At 44.9% G+C, this 20,807-nt stretch overlaps 1 protein-coding gene across 1 annotated transcript; it reads left to right on the top strand.

Moving 5' to 3' along the window:
* Positions 1 to 2,358: 2,358 nt before the first annotated feature.
* CWC25 (CWC25 spliceosome-associated protein homolog (S. cerevisiae)) lies at positions 2,359 to 19,252 on the top strand. The gene is made up of 10 exons (XM_012662539.1): positions 2,359 to 2,544; positions 4,778 to 4,950; positions 9,029 to 9,265; positions 11,768 to 11,837; positions 12,889 to 13,016; positions 13,733 to 13,796; positions 14,367 to 14,578; positions 14,966 to 15,064; positions 17,837 to 17,998; positions 18,502 to 19,252. Exons 1-10 carry the CDS (start codon positions 2,527 to 2,529, stop codon positions 18,614 to 18,616), a joined length of 1,278 nt encoding a protein of 425 aa, XP_012517993.1. The 5' UTR covers positions 2,359 to 2,526; the 3' UTR covers positions 18,617 to 19,252.
* Positions 19,253 to 20,807: the final 1,555 nt, after the last annotated feature.

Raw genomic sequence — 20,807 nt, forward strand, 5'->3', positions numbered from 1 at the left:
AAAAAAAAACCCACATACTTTTTTAAGATACAATTTCTTTCTTCTTTTTAATTTTTTTTCTTACTTTTCTTCTTTTTTTATTTTATTTTCATTTTGGTTCTTTACTCTCTCTTTTTCTCTTTCTTCCGAAGAGAAACTGCAATTAAGATACAATTTCTAACTGAAGCTCACCTGAAACTTGAAGGGATATTTCTGCCTGATCTGAAGGATATTGTTAACCTGTTGCTAGGGTCAACATGTAATCTCTCGGCTGGGTAGGGTGGCTCATGCCTGTAATCCTAGCACTCTGGGAGGGCCAGGAGGGAGGATCGCTTGAGGCCAGGAGTTCAAGACCAGCCTGGGCAAAAGCAAGACCCATCTTTACAAAAAGCAGTAAAATTAGCCAGGCATGGTGGCACTCGCTTGTAGTCCCAGCTACTCAGGAGGCTAAGACAGGAGGATCACTTGAGCCTAGGAATTCAAGGTTGCAGTGAGCTGTGATGAGGCCACTGTACTCCAGCCTGAGTGATAGAGCAAGACTCTGTCTAAAAAAAAAAAAAAAAAAGTAAATCTCTCTACAGGGTTACAGGGGCACTTTCTTAGTTTATTGTGATGGTCAGAGTTCTTGGAATGGGATGGATACCCACTCTGGCTGCTTTAAGCAGAAAAGGAATCTACTGGCAGCATGGTGGGGACTCACAGAGTTGGCAGGACGTTGGAGAACCTAACTCAGCAGTAACTATGAGGGGCTGTGAAGCAGGGAGCTCCAGCTCAGGTCTTGTCCTTGGAAGTGTCACTGCTGGTGCCACTAACCATGGGCATGCATCACTGCTGCAGATATTGTCCCAGCTGCACCTGCATCTTCAGGACAATTCCTAAAGTTTGAGTTTCAAAATGCCAGGTGGGAGCATTGGATGGGCTGAGCTGTGGTCTGACGCTTGCTGTTTTCCGCTGGAAAGACAGGAAGGGAGTATTGCCTTAGCCAACTTTGACAAAACAGGTTATTCCCCCAGAATTGGAGGGGTGTGTAGGTGCAAAAATGCCATACACCTGTAGATGTTTTTCAACTATCTATGCCTAGTAGGACTGAGGCCTCAGGATTTGCCTCTTTATCTCCCCAGGTAATTTTAATGTGCACCCGAGATTAAGAGCCTCTGCTAGAGCCAACACTTAAGGTTCAGCTTCCTCATCGTTGCTAAGTCACTGCCCTTCCTGCTATTTTCAAACTGATAAAGCTCTTCTACTATTGTTCCCTCCCCAGTTCTCTTTATCCTTATAGAGTTATAGGCGACTGTGGTTTTGGGTGGGAGTGGAATTTTGGGAGGGAGTGGAGATAAGTATACATGCTCCATAAACCTTGTTTCTCTATAAGGATTATTTACATATGAATTTTTATTTATTACTATTATTATTAGAGACAGGGTCTCGCTCTGTTGCCCAGGCTGGAGTGCAGTGGCCTGATCATAGCTCACTGTAACCTAAACCTTCTGGCCTCAAGCAAACCTCCTGCCTCAGCCTCCCAAGTAGCTGAGACTACTACAGGTGTCCCAGCTGTAGCAGGGACTCAACCACTCCTGGCTAATTTTTAAATTTTTTGGTAGAGACCGGGTCTCATTATGTTGCCCAGGCTGGTCTTGAACTCTTGGCCTCCCAAAGTACCGGGATTACAGGCATGAGCTACCACACCTGGCCTATGTATGAATTTTTAAAATGTACATACGAAAAAAAATAAAATGTACATACACGTGGCCCATCTCTTGGGTTAGGATTCCTTACAAGCAACTGCTTTGGTGTGCTTGCTCTCTCTTTACAGTGGCCAGGAAAGAGTTTTCCTGCATTTACTCATTCACTCATTTGTTCATAGTCACCATAATTCAGAATGCCTACTACATGCTAGACACACACCGGGTGCTCCATATAGAAAACTGATAGAATTTTGGTTTGATGGTTTCTCTTTATCTCCATAAAATAGGCTTGGAATAAGGGTCTGTGAGCCAAAGTTTGAGGAGAGCGCTGGTTTGAAAAGCTGTTTTGGAAATCCGGGGTGTGAGGTTATGTGCCTGAGAGTGGGGTCGCGGGGGCGGCCTAGGCTGGTCCACACCCGGGTCTCCCCGGGAGAGGCGAGTTGAGCTTCGGGCCGGACGCCCTGGTGCGCTGCCATGGCAACAGAACTGCGCTGGGAGGCCCTCGGCGATCCGTAACCGAACAGAGCTGTAGCGACAGTTCGGGACATCAGGCGAGGTGGCGACGTGCCGTAGCCAAAATGAGACCCTAGAAGCCACAACAGCAGGACCCTAAACTGTGGAAACTGTACGTGACGCCACCGTCACGTAGCGCGACAGAGAATACAACGTCATCGTTCGGCGACGCCGACGCAATGATATGACCCCTCCCGGAAGTGGCCTCTGGATCGGCTGGTGTAAGTGGCAGCTTGTAGCTCTGGGGAGCAGATCCTGGGAGGTCGCTCCTGAACTGTTTTCTCTCCGTTTTCTCTCGATCCTCCCTGAGTCTTCCAGATCCGCGTAGTGAGGAAACGTCCCCACCATCATGGGGGGCGGAGACCTGGTAAGTGGAGGGAGGCCTGGGCTGGCGAGGACTGAAGCTTGACACCGACTGGGGTTGGGGATAGAAATTGGCAAGAGGTGGGGGAGGGAGGGGAAAGTGGGTAACCATAGCAACGCAGCCTTGCTTTCGGGGGCCCCAGGGGTTGGGGGCCGTAACCTTGGAGAGGGGATGGATCCTTAGGGCCACAGAGGGACGGGGCTGAGACTTGGGAAAGTGTGCGAGATGTGTCGCGAACAGCGGCAGGTGGTGTCTGTGTTTGTTGATGGGGGCCCTACCAGCCGGCAATTCTGGGGAGACCGACGAGGGTGGGGGTGGTTACAGCCATGGCTAGGAAAGAAAGCAGACATCGAGGACGTGTCACTCGGGCTTTGTTTTGCATATTTTGTCATGGGACACATCTCTCTTCCTTAGATAGGAGTTCAGAGTCCTGTCCTGGGCTGTAGTGGGGGTGGTTTGTGCCCCATTCTCCTCGCCCGTGAGCCATGCCGTGGGGTCCATTTTAAGCCGGCAGGAATCTTTACGTCCATCTTTCTGACTTCCACTCTTCCTTCAAAGCTGCATTCTGATCTGTATTGATAGAGCTTTCTTCTGAATTCATAGCACTTAATATAAATGATGGGGCAATTTCTTAAACTTTATAGTTCCTTTGTAGGGACAAAGGCCCCAAATAGGGTAAATTTACCCACTAGAGTGTGGTGCAAGATCAGGAAAATGCTAACCTCCTGAAAGTGTAGCCAACTGAATCAGCAAATAGATCAGCTTAGCCACCTGTCCCGTAGCCCTGTTAGAGTTTGCCAGACATTCTCAAGTAGAGTGAGTTCCAGGGCTCCATTCAGGTTCATCTAATTTAGTATATTCTTCAGGTAACTGTTTAAGGACAGGAAATCTCTAATCCAAGGTTTGTTAACCTCAGCACTCTTGACAGTTTGGCTTAGATATTTGTTTGGGGGTGTGTATGGTGGTGGTGGTTGGACTCTTCCTGTCCCGTGCAATTTAGGATGTTTAGCAGCATCCCTGGCCTCTTGCCACTAGATGCCAGTAGCATTCTTGTCCTCCAGTTGTGATAACCAAAATGTTCCCAGACATTACCACCTGTCCCCTGGGTTGAAGGAGGGAGGGAAGGGAGGATCAGTAGAACAAAGTGGGAGGGGTAGGGGAGGAAGAAAGGAAGAAAGGAAGGATCGAAGGACCTGACAAGGGGGAGGAAGGACAAGGAGGGAGAGAGGAAAGGAAGAAAAGGGAGCTCTCATTGATGAACATTTCCCACATGCCAGGTACCTGTGTACATGATCTCATTTGACTGGTCTCCAGTCTTGGCCCTCTTCAGTCCATTCTTCCCATGACAGCTAGCTATCTATGCCTCTCACCTGCATGCAACTACCATTAACAGGATAAAATCCAATTCTTTAACATGGCTTATAAGGCCCTTATTCTGTTCCCTTCTTAGTTGGCTTCATCTTACACCCCCATCCCATCAGCTGGGACTCCATCTGCAGCCACACCAAATGATTCGTGCTATGTTCTTTCACACCCCTGGGACTGCAGTTAGTGTGCTGTTCTCTCTGGAAAGCTACCCTCCTACTCCCCGCTTCCCACATCCCTGAGATAATAATTGTCCTTAGATGTTACTTCCACTGGGAAATGTTCCCTGATTGGGAAACTGAATCAAAGCAGTGGCTGATGGGGAGGAGAGGAGAAGCATTTTTTGAGGGAGAAGGGAGAGATCAGAACCTTGGGGAGATTCCTGGGAGGGAGAAGTGAAAGAGGTTCTAGGTGGGTTGTAAACCATGCAAGTTTAGGGCAGGTGATATGGACCAAGGTTAGGTAGGTTGTATTCCTAAGAATGAATGTCCAATGCCAAAGGTGCTTGAGTTCTGTTGCCTTTCAAAATATGTCCCTTCCCCCTCCCTGCCCCATTCCTCCTGTCTTGCCATCACGACTTCCCATTTAGCTATGGCCAGTGGAAGGATGACTTGTATGCATTTAAGATTAAAACTGTTTGCAGGGAACCCAGGAAGGGCCTGCTCTATTGTGAAGCTTTATGTACTTGAACAACCCCCCACTAAGATGTGTGAGAGAGTATTGGGTGCCAACCTTGCCATTGTTAAAGACATCTTGCTTACGTGCCTGCCTTGGTATGAACTGGACATGGAGGGTGGGCGAGGCAGGGCCAGTTATACTCACCACTCACCCACTCCTTGAATTCTTTCCTCCCTCCTTTCATTCACCACAGAATCTGAAGAAGAGCTGGCACCCACAGACCCTCCGCAATGTGGAGAAAGTGTGGAAGGCCGAGCAGAAGCATGAGGCTGAGCGGAAGAAAATTGAGGAGCTTCAGCGCGAGCTGCGGGAGGAGAGGGCCCGGGAAGAGATGCAGCGCTACGCAGAGGATGTCGGGGCTGTCAAGTAAGCAGGGAGCCGGGGCGGTCCCAGCGTGCAGGGAATCGCAGGACTGGCCTACAGGCGTATAGTCTGGTTGTTGCACAATAGCTGAATGGTTAAGAGTGTGGGTTTTGGAGTCAGACTGACCTCGATCCTAAGGCTGGCTTTGCATGTAACTAGCTGTGTAACTGGGAGCAAGTTTGGGAGACTAGTTTACCTCAGTAAAAACTGGGGAATGATAATGTACCCAACTCCTCTTTTTTTTTAATTGAGATGGGGTCTTGCTGTGTTGTCCAGGCTGGAGTACAGTAGCTCTTCACAGGCTCAATCATAGCTCACTGCAGCCTCCAACTCCTGGGGTCAAGTGATCCTCTCCCCAGCCTCCCGAGTAGCTGGGACTACAGGCATGTGCCACCCCGCCTGGCTCCAACTCTTTCTTAAAGTTTATTGAGGATCCAATGAGATAACACGTAAGGACTTAGTGTAGGCCCAGCCAAAGTTAGATGGTTGACAAATAACTGTGACTGAGGTTGGTTCCCTCTACCCTGCTTCTCAGTATGTGTCAAGACCTCAGTCCTGCTTTTGTTTGTTAATGTATTGCAGGCTCATTTTAGGGGGCCAGTGAGGTCCCATGGGAATAAAGTCCTATGGACCGTGTGTCTGTCAATAAAAGCTGTGTGACTGTGGCCAATCCTGCTCTAATTTACCTTGCTTCAGTTTCCTCTTGTATGATATAGGATAAGAGTAGCAAGTAATAATTACCCTACCCATCGCACAAAAGGAGATGGGAATAAATATGTTGGAGAAAATAAAAAGCATAAAATATGCAGAACATTCCCAAATCAGAATAAAATAAAAACTACAGATAGACTAAAATTGAGTAATCTGTACTGTCATTCCCCATGTTTGTGCCCTCGTGGGCTACGCTTCAGGGTGGTATGTGGCACACTTTCCCCATTGGATATTCGGGATTTTTCCTTAATAATTTCATGACAGGTGGCTCACGCCTGTAATCCTAGCTCTCTGGGAGGCTGAGGCGGGCGGATTGTTTGAGCTCAGGAGTTCGAGACCAGCCTGAGCAAGAGCGAGACCCCGTCTCTACTAAAATTAGAAAGAAATTAATCGGCCAACTAAAAATATATAGAAAAAATTAGCCGGGCATGGTGGTGCATGCCTGTAGTCCCAGCTACTCGGGAGGCTGGGGCAGTGGGATCACTTGAGCCCAGGAGTTTGAGGTTGCTGTGAGCTAGGCTGATGCCACGGCACTCACTCTAGCCAGGGCAACAGAGTGAGACTCTGTCTCAAAAAAAAAAAAAAAAAAAAAAAAAAAAAAAAAATTTCATGACAGGAGGATTTGTGACATTCAGGGTTGTGTGTGTGTGAGACTTAGTTTCAATTTGTAGAAATGGCAGTATGGAACTTAAGCAAGAGAAAAATCACATTCGTTCAGGAAAATGGTTTGGAGAGGAGGCCATTCTGGCTTAAGCATGAAGTTTGAAATGTTTTAAAGTAAATGAAATTCTAGAGTTTTCAAATACAACACAATATGTTTAGGACATTGATGCATAAATTGAATAAGAGAATAGAATTTTGTAAGCTTTTCTTTTTTAACCACAGATACATGTTAAATTATTTCACTTTATATACTTTTTTTTTTTTTTTTTTGAGACAGAGTTTGGCGGCTCTATTGCCCTGGCTAGAGTGCTGTGGCATCAGCCTAGCTCACAGCAACCTCAAACTCCTGGGCTCAAGCGATCCTCCTGCCTCAGCCTCCCGAGTAGTTGGGACTACAGGCATGTGCCACCATGCCTGGCTAATTTTTTCTATATATATATTTTTAGTTGTCCAGATAATTTCTTTCTATTTTTAGTAGAGACGGGGTCTGGCTCTTGCTCAGGCTGGTCTCAAACTCCTGACCTTGAACGATCCACCCGCCTCGGCCTCCCACAGTGCTAGGATTACAGGCGTGAGCCACTGCGCCTGGCCTCACTTTATATACTTTAATTTATATAAGTTACATACTTTACATTGCAATTTAATGTGAATAAATTTCACAGATTAGAATTAATTCTTGGGTAGCTTATAAGATGAGCACACATTGTGATGTATGAAGTATTACATTATGTGAATCCTTGATTTGAAAACATTGATTTTTAGACCGAATACTCATTAGTCATAGGGTTTAATTTCCTACTATCCAAAGCTAAAAATTACTTTGAAATTTTTATTCACCAAAGCATTATTCATCATATGCCTCATTTGTTAGAAATTTGGGCTTTTTTGGAGTCTAATGAGGTCAGAGCATTGATGAACAACTTCAGAACAGAGAATCAAATATTTATCCTGTTGCTGACTCTCTTGCCTGCTTGTCTGTTGCAAATGGGAGGAAGGTGATTTATATTCTTTTTTGTTTTTTGGACACAGGGTCTTGCTCTGTAGCCTGGGCTAGAGTGTAATGGCATCATCATAGCTCACAGCAACCTCAAACTCCTGGGCTCAAGCGATCCTCCTGCCTCAGCCTCCTGAGTAGCTGGGACTACAGACACTTGCCACCACACCCGGCTAATTTTTCTATTTTTTGTAGAGACGGGGTCTTGTTCTTGGAGCCTTGGTTTTAATAGCGGTCATACTCTCTCCTATTCTATGGTTTACTTACACTGGAGAATTGGGAGAACCTTGGATTGCTTGAAAGATACCACCACCTTTGGTACTCATTGAAAAGACCCCACCAGTCTTCCATAGTTCTCCAGGGCACAGCTCTCCCGCATACTCCTCCATCGTGACTCCAGATGGTGTGAGTGATGCCAGGCAAGCTGGATGCAGCCTGACCCAGCAGCCCACAATCAATTCTTAACTACAGACTAAAGTGTTTCACAGACCGATCCTTTTAACAGGCAAAAAAAATTGTAAAAGGTCATGGCCTACCGGTGTTGGTTCAAATTATTCTTATTAAAAATGTCTAAACATGCAACTGGAAAGACATTCTTTATGCTCATAGTTGTTATGTAACCTCAAAACAAAAATGAATAGACAAATTAAGCAAGTCCTATCCACAAAACACTTAATGTCATAGATCATACCTTTTGATGAAACCACTTTGCTGCTTGCAGTGTGAGTGTGCATTGGCTGCTTCAGCGTGCTCTTCTGAATGTGTGAGTTCCATTTTCTCACCACTTTTTTCTCCCAGAACCACAGGGAAGTATTTGTTTAGCATGATGCCATGGCATAATTTGGCTCCCCTCTTTTGGCTTGAAAGCGACATTTACTTATTAGGCTATTTCTGATCTTTTCTCATTACCCCCTGAAATGTACTGTGTTACCTACCACCAGGGCCAGCGTTCCCCAAAATGCACGATAAACACAGCTGCATATGTGGTCACTGAAATTGTTCTTGATGATAAGGTGATGATATTAGAATATGCTTATCAGTTGTTTTAAATTATCTTTGAAATGAAAGCATAGTGTAAAGACTGTGTAAAGGAGACCTGAGAAGCCCTGAGCAAAGATCCATGCCCCGGGTTAAGGCACGCTGGTTTTCTTCATAATTTATTTGTGTGAAAATTATGCCTGCATTCAGTTGTAAGCTTCATGAAGGCACACACCATTTCTTCATGCCTGCCACACGGGGTACAGTGTTTAGCCCATGGTAGGTGCCTGTAGGATGAGTCCTCTGATCACCTGTGGTTATCTATACCTTGTGTTCAGGTTTTATGTATAGGTTTGCAGGAGTCTCCATTTTCTTTTCTTTTCTTTTCTTTCTTTCTTTTTTTTTTTTTTTTGAGACAGGGTCTCACTCTGTTCCTAGACGAGAGTGCAGTGGCGTGATCATAGCTCACTGCAACCTCAAAATCCTGGGCTCAAGTGATCCTCCTGCCTCAGTCTCCTGAGTAGCTAGGACTGCAGGTGTGTGCCACTATGCCCCACTAATTTTTCTCTTTTTTGTAGAGATGGTTTCTCACTATGTTGCCCAGGCTGGTCATGAACTGTTGGCTTCAAGCCATTCTCCTGCCTTGGCCTCCCAAAGTGCTAGGATTGCAGGTGTGAGCTACCGTGCCTAGCCTACATTTTCTTTGATTGAATTTTTTTTTTTCCCTTGAACTAGGAAAAAAGAAGAAAAATTGGACTGGATGTACCAGGGTCCTGGTGGGATGGTGAATCGTGATGAGTACCTGCTGGGGCGCCCCATTGACAAATACGTTTTTGAGAAGATGGAGGAGAAGGAGGCAGGCTGTTCTTCTGAGACAGGGCTCCTCCCAGGCTCTATCTTTGCCCCATCAGGTGCCAATTCCCTGCTTGACATGGCCAGCAAAATCCGAGAGGACCCACTCTTCATCATCAGGTACTGACGTGGGGCTGGGAAGGGAGTTTGTTGCTTGGAGACTATGCTAAGGCCATTGATTCTCTTGCTTTACTTTCAGTTTCCCCTTGGCTTTTATCTGATACATAAAAGGATTTGTCTCCACTGGGGCTTCCTGATGTTGGGAAGGAGGCATCATCAAAGTTGCCTGGTCTAGGCCATATGGAAAGATATTAGCAAATCTGCCAGACTGGATTTATTCATTTGTCTTTGGCCCTTGAACAAAAATAGGAGTTAGGAACAAGGTAAAAATGGTTGGCAGCTTGTTAGAAATTTAGGGATATGTGTAGAGTTGGCTATGTAGGTGAATAGGCCTTCTTACCCCGCCTCTTTTTCGGTGGTCGGGTAGCAGAGCCTTTTAAAAAGAAACTTGTAGAGTACAATTTTACTTGAAATCCTAATATGTAACAGATAAAAGTGGAGCTGCATTTTGAGTGCTAAATGAGGTCATACTGCGCATATTATTATTTAGTTTGGTTTAATGTGTATTATTTTGCATTATTTTATTTCTAGTTATAAGATCGAACATTGAAAAATGTTTATTTTTCATTTACATTTTTCTTTTGCAAGTTCTCTTTGAAGTTACTTATCTATTAAAGATATTGTATATGTTGCAAATATTTTGTCCCATTTTATCATCTTAATTTATTGTGGTAAAATACACATAATGTAAAATTTACCACTTTAACTATTTTTACATGTATAGTTCAATGGTATTGAACACCTTCATAATGTTGTGCAGCCATCACCGTGCTCCCTCTCTAGAACTCTAATCATCCTGAACTGAAACTCTATACCCAATAAACAATGGCTACTCATTCCCTCCTCCCCCCAACCCCTGGTAACCACCATTCTGCTTTTTTTTTGAGACAGAGTCTTGCTTTGTTACCTAGGCTAGAGTGCTGGGGTGTCAGCCTAGCTCACAGTAACCTCCAACTCCTGGACTCAAGCGAGCCTCCTGTCTTAGCCTCCCAAGTAGCTGGGACTACAGGCATGTGCCACCACACTGGCTAATATTTTCTATTTTTAGTCGCCTGGCTAATTTTTTACTATTTTTAGTAGAGACAGGGTCTCACTCTTGCTCGGGCTGGTCTCACATTCCTGACCTTTTTTTTTTTTTTTTTTTTTTTTTTAGAGACAGAGTCTGGCTGTGTTGCCCTGGCTAGAGTGCCGTGGCATCAGCCTAGCTCACAGCAACCTCAAACTCCTGGGCTCAAGCGATCCTCCTGCCTTGGCCTCCCGAGTAGCTGGGACTACAGGCATGCGCTACCATGCCCGGCTAATTTTTTCTATATATATATTTTTAGTTGTCCAGATAATTTCTTTCTATTTTTAGTAGAGACGGGGTCTCGCTCTTGCTCAGGCTGGTCTTGGACTCCTGACCTTGAGTGATCCACCCGCCTCGGCCTCCCAGAGTGCTAGGATTACAGGCGTGAGCCACCGCGCCTGGCCCCATTCTGCTTTTTATTTCTAGAGTGTGGCTACTCTGTTTACCTCATGTAAATGAAATCATGCAATATTTATCTTTTTGTGACTGGCTTGTTTCACTTAGCATCATGTCCTTGATGCATCCATGTTGAAACATGTGTCAGGATTTCCTCCCTTTTGAAGGCTGAATAATATTCCATTGTACGAACGTGTCATATTTCATTTATCCATTCATCTGTCAATGGACATTTAAGTCATTTCTACTTTTTTTGACTGTTGTGAATAATGCTGCTGTGAATATTGGTGTATAAATTTTGTGCATATTGTTTTATAAACTCCTTTTTTAAATCCAGTCATACATATTGAGCATCCTTCTATCTCACTGTGCCTCTGACATCATTTTTAATGTTATATTCATATGCTATAAGTTATTTTATTAGTATTCTTTTGTTGGGTCTATAACTTGTTTCCAAATTTTTATTGTTACAATATAAACAACTTCGTAGTGACCTTCCTTGATTATTTCCTTACAGTATCAAATTCTTGAGAGAGAATTTGTGAGATCAAAGAGTATGTGAAGGCTGTGATAAGTGTTGCCAAATTGTCTTCCAGGAAGGTTGACCAATTTGCCCTCCTAGGAACAGTATAAGAGAGTAAGACTTGTTGAAAGAGAAATCCATTCTCTTTACTTGCCATGTGGTTATCACGCTAAACAGTGGCAGTAGTCTTTGAAATGCTGCAACCAGTTGATACACAGGATGACACCTGTTTACTTACCATTTGGGAAGCCTTGAGAATGAAGCCTAGCAAGAAACAGACCAAACTCATTATCTTGCATAGCCGTTCACCAGTGTAGACTTTCCGCACAATATGAAATCTCTTATGCAGATTTGGGGGAGATTTCTGGCTTCCACACCATCATGTAGATTTCAACATAGGGCCAGTCTGCATGTGTTTGGAAAAAAGCTTACTACATAGAATTTGGAGAGGAGAATGACTTAATCCCGTTTCCAAAATAAATAGTCATGATTTCTATAACTTCCTCTCTTTATTTAGGAAGAAGGAAGAGGAGAAGAAAAGAGAGGTATTAAATAATCCTGTGAAAATGAAGAAAATCAAAGAATTGGTAAGTAGTGCATCAGATAAGCACCAAGAGTATCTTTTAGCTACATGAGAACTTCTCTTTATTTACTCTTACCTTATGAGAGGGAAAATAGAATGGCCTTTAAAATTTGTGTCTTTTAGGCCAGGCATAGTGGCATGTGCCTGTATTCTCAGCTACTTGGGAGGCTGAGGTGAGAGGAGGGAGGCTTGCTTGAGCTCAGGAATCTGAGGCTGTAGTGCACTATTACGATGCCTGTGAATAGCTACTGCACTCCAGCCTGAGTGACATAGCAAGACTCTGTCTCTAAAACAAAAAACCTCATAGAGCTGTACATCAAAAAGAGTGACAATATATTGTAAATTAAAATTCATAAAAATTTTGAGATTAAAATTGTGAAATTAAAATGTGTGTGACCCCAAGTTGTAGACAAAAGCTTTAAAAAAGTTTTTTTTGGTCTTTTAGAGACCATCTCCTGGTGATTTTATACAATCTTAATTTATTACCTTAATTATACTTGATTTCGTTTTTTGTCTTTTGGTTGGAAAAAACGCAACGTGGTGTCATTTTTCTAGAGAAAGAGGGATATAGCATATGCCTGTGCAAAGCATTATCATGCAGTGTGTTCAGGACATACTATGCCCTTGTCATAGTATAAAGCTTCTAGGACCCACTTATCTTTCACACGACATATTATGTGATTGTTTCTTGGATTAGTTGGTTAGGAAAATTAAAGGTTGACCTTGCAGTCCCTTGCAGACCTTTGCTTTCAATGGAGTTGGAGTACTTTTGATATAGAGTGGAAACTCCTAGGCAGTGGTTCAGGTAACCATTTAAAAACACGAATTCCTAGCCTCAGCTACCAGGGATTCCATTCAGCAGTTGAGGCTGTGTTTGTGCACAGCCAGGATTAATATGCTACCCCTCCTTTGTGGACAGGGAACCCCTGATAATGTCCTGAATCTCCATAGCCCCAGAGACATGGAGTCAGGAAGTTTGTGCATGACCCAGTCCCTTCACAGGAGGATGACTGGGTCTCAGGAATCTTGTGTGGTTATGTTCTGGCATTTTCTAGTTGCAAATGAGTCTGGAAAAAAAGGAGAAGAAGAAAAAGAAGGAGAAGAAAAAGAAGCACAAGAAACACAAGCACAGAAGCTCGAGTAGCGATCGTTCCAACAGTGAGGATGAGCACAGCCGGGGGAGGTGAGCATGTGGAGGCTGGCCTCTGTCGTGGCTGAGTCACTGGCTCATTCATTCATTCATTCCACAGACCTGTACTGAACCGCTGCCCTATGCCAGGAACTGCCAGGTACTGGCTTACAGTGGTGAACACTTAGATACAGGCCCTGTCCCTAGACAGCTTGCCATCTAGCATCTTCCCTGGAGATGCTAAATGTGGGTGGGTCTCTTGACCGACATTTAGCATGTCCAAGGAAGATGCTAGACCCCTAATAGAGCTGACTTTAGCCTTGTAGGTTTTAGGTCAGACATCCTGGGTGTGACTCTGTTTCATCTGAGCTTATGATTCCTCTAGGACTGAAGTGGGCTATATGTAGGCTTTCTCTTTTTAATGGATTAATGAGCCCACGTGGGCCCATTCTGTCTTCCATGTGGGAGCAGTCAGCTCTGTTGCTGCTGACTCACTATTAGTCCCTGGAATAGCAACCTGAGGTGAGAGGAGACTGTGTTCAGGCGTTGGGGCTGAGAAGCGAGGCCCACGGTTTTTTGTAGGAAAAACTTGACTGTGCTGATGCATCTTCCAGCAAAGATAGTCCAAATAGAGAAACCTACTGCCAAGTAATAGCTGGGAGGTGGGAAAGGTCACATTGGAAGCAGGAAGCATGTTTCAGCATTAGAGAGTTGAACTGGACCTTCATGTATTTTCTTTTTCAATGAGTGTGTGTATTTTAATCTCTTAGATCTCAGAAGAAAATGGCAAATTCCTCCCCTGTTTTGTCCAGAGTCCCTGGATATGGCTTACAGGTAGGAATGTGGGCTCCTTGGAGGAAGTGACTGTGGGATTGTGGAATGTGCCACCCTGACAACTGCAGAGAGCAGGGAGTTGGGCAGTGAAGGCTGGGACCACCAGGGACAGGCCCATCCCTGTCCTTCAGCCTTGTCTCATGGCTGAGGGCCCTCTGAGCAGGGAGGCTAAACCAGCAGTGGAGCATTCAGGCATCCTGCCCATCCCTCTGCGTGTAATTTACATGAAATGCATACATTTTAAGTGTATAGGTTGATGACTTTTGACAAATGTACATCCCTCTGTATTTTTGACCTCGGTCCTGTCCTTCATGCTTCTGCCTCTTGCTCTTCCTTAGGCTGTAGTGAAGCACCAAGCCAAGTATAATATATTCTTTTAGAGGATTCTGAAGATAACAGTCCTAAGTTTGTACAGTTCTCTGTTAATTCCGGGTGATGGGATTGGTGTGCCCAGTTGGCTTCTTACAGATCCTCCTTGCTCATTCATCTCCTGTTTCACTGTGTTTTCTCCCAAACTGCTAGATTTTCCTATATATAGTATCTCTTCTCTTCCTTTCCTTAATGACATAGGTGAGGAACTCTGACCGTAACCAGGGACCGCAGGGTCCTCTGATGGCCGAGCAAAAGAGAGTGCACGGGATAAAGAACCATTCCAGATCCAGAAGCTCCTCCCACTCACCCCCCAGACATGCCAGCAAGAAGAGCACCAGGGAAGTGGGGTCCCGGGACAGGAGGTCTCGATCCCCAGGCAGAAGGTCACGGTCCCCAAGGCCCAGCAAACTGTGAGTGTGGGATTCACTGGGAAATAACCTGTGACGGTGGGGGCCTGGTCATAGCGGGCACTTGATTTTGGTGATGTCCAATCATAGACTTTCTCAAATGTCTTTGCTATCTTATTTCCTTTACGTCATTTTTTTTTTCCACTTCAGTGTAAAGCTCAGGCCCCTAGAACCCCATATCTGTAGGTGTGTACCGTGCTAGCAGACTCTGGGGGGGAGTCTGATATGAGCATTTATGTACCCTGCGCCTTCATGTTTCTCGCACTTCTGCCCTCTGCTGTCTTCCATTCGGATTCTAGTTCTAAGACTATTAGCACGTCTTCCATTGTTTGAGGCACTTATTATAAGACCCTGGATTGAAAAGGCTTTTCTCCTCTATGTCCATTACAGACACAGTTCTAAGGTGAACAGGAGAGAGAGAGGCCAAACTAAGAGCCCATCACCCAAAAAAGACGTCTACCAAAGGCGGCATGCTCCTGGATATACCAGGTGAGTCAGGAGCCCAGTAGATTAAATTCACGCCTACAAGCCTGAACCTAGAAGTGGCTCAAACCAGGGCAAATGTATACTTGATATTACCTTTTTGTCAAAATAACTTTTATTCATTTTCTCAACTTTTAATCATCTGTCCCCGCCGCCCCACACACACCATGTGAGGCATATTGAAAGGACGAAGACAATAGTTTTGGCATACATAATGAACAATTGTTTAAGTGTCTGTCTCTCACCATCCGTAAACATATTCATTCTCATAGAGATTTCCACACAGAAGCTTTTCGTAAGAGAATGTTCCTTTTCAAGGCATCAGCTGAGAGGGAAATAGGATACTCTCCTTGAGGGCAGACGTCCTCCAAGTTTGAGTGGCATGTGCAGTGGGTCAGAGCACAGGGGTGTGTAGCCCTGGGACCTGAGGAAAGGTGGCTGTACCCATGAAAGGCTGACCGTGGGGGTCTAGGTTGCTCTCAGTAGAAGTTTAGATGAGATGGGCAACTTTTGTGAACATCCTTTTACTGCCCCATGGGATGTATAAACCAGCATTACCAAACATATTGGCTGTACATTAGAATTATCTGGGAAGCAGCTATTCAGTGGGAGGACTGCTTGAGGCCAGGAGTTCCGGACCAGCCTGGGCAATATAGCAGGAACCCCTAACTCTAAAAAAAAAAAAAAAAAAAAATTTATTTTTTAAATATCATCTGGGAAGCTTAAAAAAAATCCTATCACCTAGCTATACGCCAGCCCTATGACATCAAAATCTCTGGAGGTGGACCAGACATCAGTATTTTTAAAGCTCCTCAGTGATTCCAGTGTGCAGCCAATACTGAGAAGTGAGCTCTATTATTCACTCTGTTGTTAGAAGAGAGATGGACTCCAAGGTCTCTTTAACTCTTTTTGTTTGTGTTTGTTTGTTTGTTTTGAGACAAAGTCTCACTCTGATGCCTGGGCTAGAGTGCAGTGCCTTCATCATAGCTCACTGTAGCCTTGAACTGCTGGGCTCAAGCGATCCTCCTGCCTCAGCCTCCTGAGTAGCTGGGACTACAGGGATGTGCCACCATGCCCAGCTAATTCAATTTTTTATGGAGATGAGGTCTCACTCTTGCTCAGGCTTGTCTCAAACTCCTGGCTTCAAGGGATCCTCCTACCTCGGCCTCCCAGAGTGCTAGGATTACAGGTGTGAGCCACTGAACCCGGCCTCTTTTAACTCTTAATTGCCTGTTACCCTAAGTTTCCATGGAACAGAAACTTTTTGAAAAGGTTTAATTATTATATTTTAGCCAGGTGCAGTGGTGTGGGCCTGTAATCCCAGCTACTTGGGAGGCTGAGGCGAGAGGATCTCTTGAGCGCAGGAGTTTGAGGCCAACCTGGGTGACATAGCAAGACCCCATCTCTAAAAAAAGGTTTAATTATTTTGTCTGGCAATTTTTCAAAATATGTGACATATTTCTCTGCCTTCCCAGAGTATACTATGCATAACTTAATATGTTATTGGTGATGTGGGGCCAGTTCTTCAGCTGAATTGTAATTCACACTGCCCTTGGGGATGCTTGTGAGAGCATGTATGTATTTTTTTTTTTCTTTTAATAGAGACAGGATCTCACAGGATCTCTGTCTCTCAGGCTGGAGTGCAGTGGGGTGATCATAGCTTACTGCAACCTTGAACTCCTGGGCTGAAGCAATCCTCCCACCTCAGCCTCCCAAAGTGCTGGGATTACAGGTGTGAGCCACTGTGCCCGGCTATTTTTAGTAGAGACGGGGTCTCTCTCTTGCTCAGGCTGGTCTGGAACTCCTGACCTCAAGCGATCCTCCCACCTTGGCCTCCCAGAGTGCTAGGATTACAGGTGTGAGCCACCACGCCCAGCCTATTTAGTGGGGTTTTTGAAAGGACGTGTAGTCATTTCACTATAGATAACTAAATGTCAGGTTTTAGTATCTTAAGTTTGTTTCTGAAAGCAGGGCTCCCAGTCTTATTGAGCCTCCAGTAATTATGTTTCCTCTTATAGGGATCTATATGTATATCACATCCGTTTGAGGATCAATAGATTTGGATGTCTGCCATTGTTAAGTAGTGACTAAGCTATCCATTTCCTCTAACTTCATTTGCAGTGAGAGCCAAGGAAGATCTACCTATTTCTTTTTTTTTTTTTTTTTTTTTTTTGCTTAGCCTCTTTACTTCTATGTACTACCTATTACTTTCTTTTTTATTAATACATTTTTTAATTTTTAAAAAATTTTTAGTCCTATACCTTGAGGACAGGATACTACTTATTACTTTCTGAGGTTAAGTTGAATCCTCCAGGCTTCTAGTTTGAAGCTTAGTCACACAGTAGTGTACTCAGGGGCTGCATCATGAATTTCTAAGCATCTCCCATGGATAGATGGTAGATGTCAACAGTTACATTCCTAACTTAGTCCTCTGTGCTTCTGTAAGTTGTTGAGCAAACAATTGGGATATACTTGCTATCGGTTTAGGCACTTGATTAGTTCTTAATTTATTTCATATTTAATGTTTCAGAATAATCACTCTGGAGATTACTGAGATTATGGAATACTTCACTAAAGGTCTTTGAAATTTGGATGAAACCTCCTGACCAAGATGTTAGGAAGGAAGGGACCTCACTCTGGCTTGGAACTGGGTTGGGTGTTTTCTTGGAGAGAACAGTGAGCTGAAGAGCCTGGGGTCCTCCCTGACCTCTGCTCTGTGTGCTCCTTCTATTTTTTTTGCTGGGTGAGACCTGATAGGATGGTTTTTGTGCTCAACAGAAAACTCTCAGTGGAGGAACTAGAGCGGAAACGGCAAGAGATGATGGAAAACGCCAAGTGGCGAGAGGAAGAGCGACTGAACACCCTCAAGAGGCACGCTAGGGATGAGGAGCGCGAGCAGAGGCTGGAGAAGCTGGACTCCCGGGATGGGAAGTTTATCCAGTGAGTGCATCTTCTTCCTGTCGGGGGCTTTCATGGACATGGGCTCAAGGAGGCATCTGGCAGCTGGTTCCTTGTGTTCTGAGTGTTTCTGTGTCTGTGCAGAAAGAGCACAGAACTCAGCCTCCAGACCACCTTTGCTACCACTCCCAGCTTCTGGCTAGGCAGTGGGATGTTTTTGATTTGAGGGGAGGAGAAGTTAATTGGTATTTTCTAAATCATTGAAACTCCTTGGCTTTCTTTTTAAATAAGAATTCATGGCTCAGGAAGCCTTTTCCCAATGAGGCTTTGATTTATTTTCTAAAACAGCTAAATTTTCCTTTATGGACATTGGTTTAAAAATGTGTTTCCGGATGGAGTCACTGGAAAGGTATCTATGTGGGCTTCAAAGAGCTTGTGTTTCTATAGCTGCTTTATGGCTAGCAACCCATTTCTTCTAATTCTGTCAGATAGTTAGCCACGTGCAAAATGTTTTTGACTTCCGTTCGCCTGTCTTCTCTTCCCAGCCGCATGAAGCTGGAGAGTGCATCCACTTCCTCCCTGGAGGATCGAGTGAAGCGGAATATCCACTCTCTACAGAGAACCTCAGTAGCTCTGGAGAAGAACTTTATGAAAAGATGAAAACTGTCCCCTTTCTTACTGGTTTTCCTGAATTTTCCAGGGAGGCTGCTGACCCCTTAAAACTTCTCTTTATAAGAGTTCAAATGACTTCTTCCACAGATATCAAATGACCACTGTTCAAAGTGACGCTCCTCCATTGATTCCTGAAACAGCTCACTTCCTTTGAGAACCAGTGTGACTTGCTGTATGGGACTCTCAGTAATGGGCTGGGTGCAGAGTGGGTTTTGACTCTTTTTTAAGGATGAGCACTGGACTGTCTTGGTGTGAGGATGAAGGCTGCCCCCTGGAGTTGTACTACGTATCATGCCACTTTCCTCTCACCTGTGTGAACACACTGCCTCGGTAGAGACCGGACCTTTCAGAAAACGCTCTGTAGAGTTACCCAGATAGATTGTGCTTGCTGGGATAGATCAACATTTACCTGATTGAGTGACAACAAAATGATGTTAGGTTAGGGCAGAGCCAAAATGATGACAAAGAATATGAAAGAGGAAACAATAGAAAAAGCCCTAAATGAACTATTAAGTATTCAGAACTGTAAAAGTATAATGTATATATGTACAGATGTATAATTTTTACATGCTTTTAAAAAAGTTAGCTTCGTGAGAATATTTTGTTTGATTAATGACTTTACTATGTAAAAGAACCACTTCAGACCTTGTTAGCAAGTAATACAGTCCAGCTCATTTTTCTCTCTGAATCCGCTGCTGGTTTAGGAGGAGCCTGGGCTTATTGATAGGCTCTAGGGTATCCGGTCTTTTCTGCTGCTTGGATTCTCTAATGTAGGCGGTGCGGCAGTGTAATCAAATAATTTTAGGAGACAGGAACAAATTGCCAGTATGCTCCCTGGCTCCTAAAGTAAAATAAAATGGAAGCTGTTTATTTCATGGCTTTTTTTTTTTTTTTAATCATGTAGTAACTTTACTACAATTCTAGATTTTCAAGAGTTGTTTACTGTTTTTTTTAGTCAGGTATTTAAAGAACCAAAACAAAACTCAAGGGGCCATTCTGCTGTCTTTACATCTTTTCCCTTCTCTATTCTTTTTGTGTTTTTAGAGATAGGGACTCACTATGTTGCCCAGGCTGGTCTCCAACTCCTGGCCTCAAGCAATCCTCCAGCCTTGGCCTCCCAGAGTGCTAGGATTATAGGTGTGAACCACCCAGCTTGGCTCCTAGGCCCTTTTGACCTGCACATTAGCTGGGCAATTTCCTTGTTTGGCTAGTTACTAATTCTGCTTAAAATGTATTTGGATTTGTATTTTTGAGCACTTATGATGTCAGGCTCTGCCATGCTTAAAACCCAGTCTTTTCCAGAAAGAATGTTAACATATGCTCATTATTCATTTAATCACCTCATCATGCTTCCCTACCAGGGTTAATTATGTTTATTGTGTTATTCGGTAATGAAGGGTACATTTATTTTTGTAACTGTTTAAAGAGTGACCATGTGCATTTGAGAATTCTCATACAGAAGGAACAGTGTTGACCCATGATTGTGTCGAATACATGGAGATCCTTCATCTTAGAATTATGTAACAAAGCGTGGGGCAGTTTACTCAAAGATTTCATGAGATGAGCCAGAGAATCAGACGATTATTAGGATAGGTGTCTAAAGGTACTGGCGGTTTCTTAACTTGACCCTTTGCCCGGTGGAGGCTAGGTGACAGGTGGGTGGGCACGGGACCCATTCATAAAAGCCAGGGCTCCCGACCTGCTCCTCTCATTGGCCCTGGGGGAAAGGGGCGTGCCCCGCGGGTGGAGCACGCCCTGGGCCCCGGGGAGTGGGAAGATCCACGCCTGGGTGGAGCGAGGGGGCGTTCCTTGGTTTTCCATCCTCCTCTCTCCCCCGGGGCGGGGATGGTACGGCCCGCCCTCCTCGCACTCCCGCCCCTCCCTCCCTCCCGAAGCTGTGGCGCCACCGCCATCTTGGCACTTCAGGTTGAGGAAAAGCGCAAAAAGCCTGGCTTTGGGGGGCCCGGGCGGGGAGCCCCTCCCGCGGTACACAGCGAGACTGGCCCATCCCCCCTCCCCTCCCTGCTCCGGTGCGGGGCTCTGAAGCGTGCGGAGGCCGGCCCGGTTCCTGTCAGGCCCGGGGAGGAGGGGCGGGCGGGGCGGCCGCTGCCTCCCCGGGACGGGCGGTACCATCCAGGCGGGGAGGAGACGGCCTGGTGACGGCGGGGCCGGGGCACCG

This window comes from Propithecus coquereli, unplaced genomic scaffold, assembly GCF_000956105.1.
Source record: "Propithecus coquereli isolate 6110/MARCELLA unplaced genomic scaffold, Pcoq_1.0 Scaffold119, whole genome shotgun sequence".
Classification (NCBI taxonomy): Eukaryota; Metazoa; Chordata; class Mammalia; order Primates; family Indriidae; genus Propithecus; species Propithecus coquereli.

Excerpts from the sequence above, each read along its gene's own strand:
- CWC25 (XM_012662539.1), top strand. Across the intron at positions 9,266-11,767 it reads GACCCACTCTTCATCATCAG|GAAGAAGGAAGAGGAGAAGA; the intron begins GTACTGACGTGG and ends CTCTTTATTTAG. Across the intron at positions 15,065-17,836 it reads CATGCTCCTGGATATACCAG|AAAACTCTCAGTGGAGGAAC; the intron begins GTGAGTCAGGAG and ends TGTGCTCAACAG.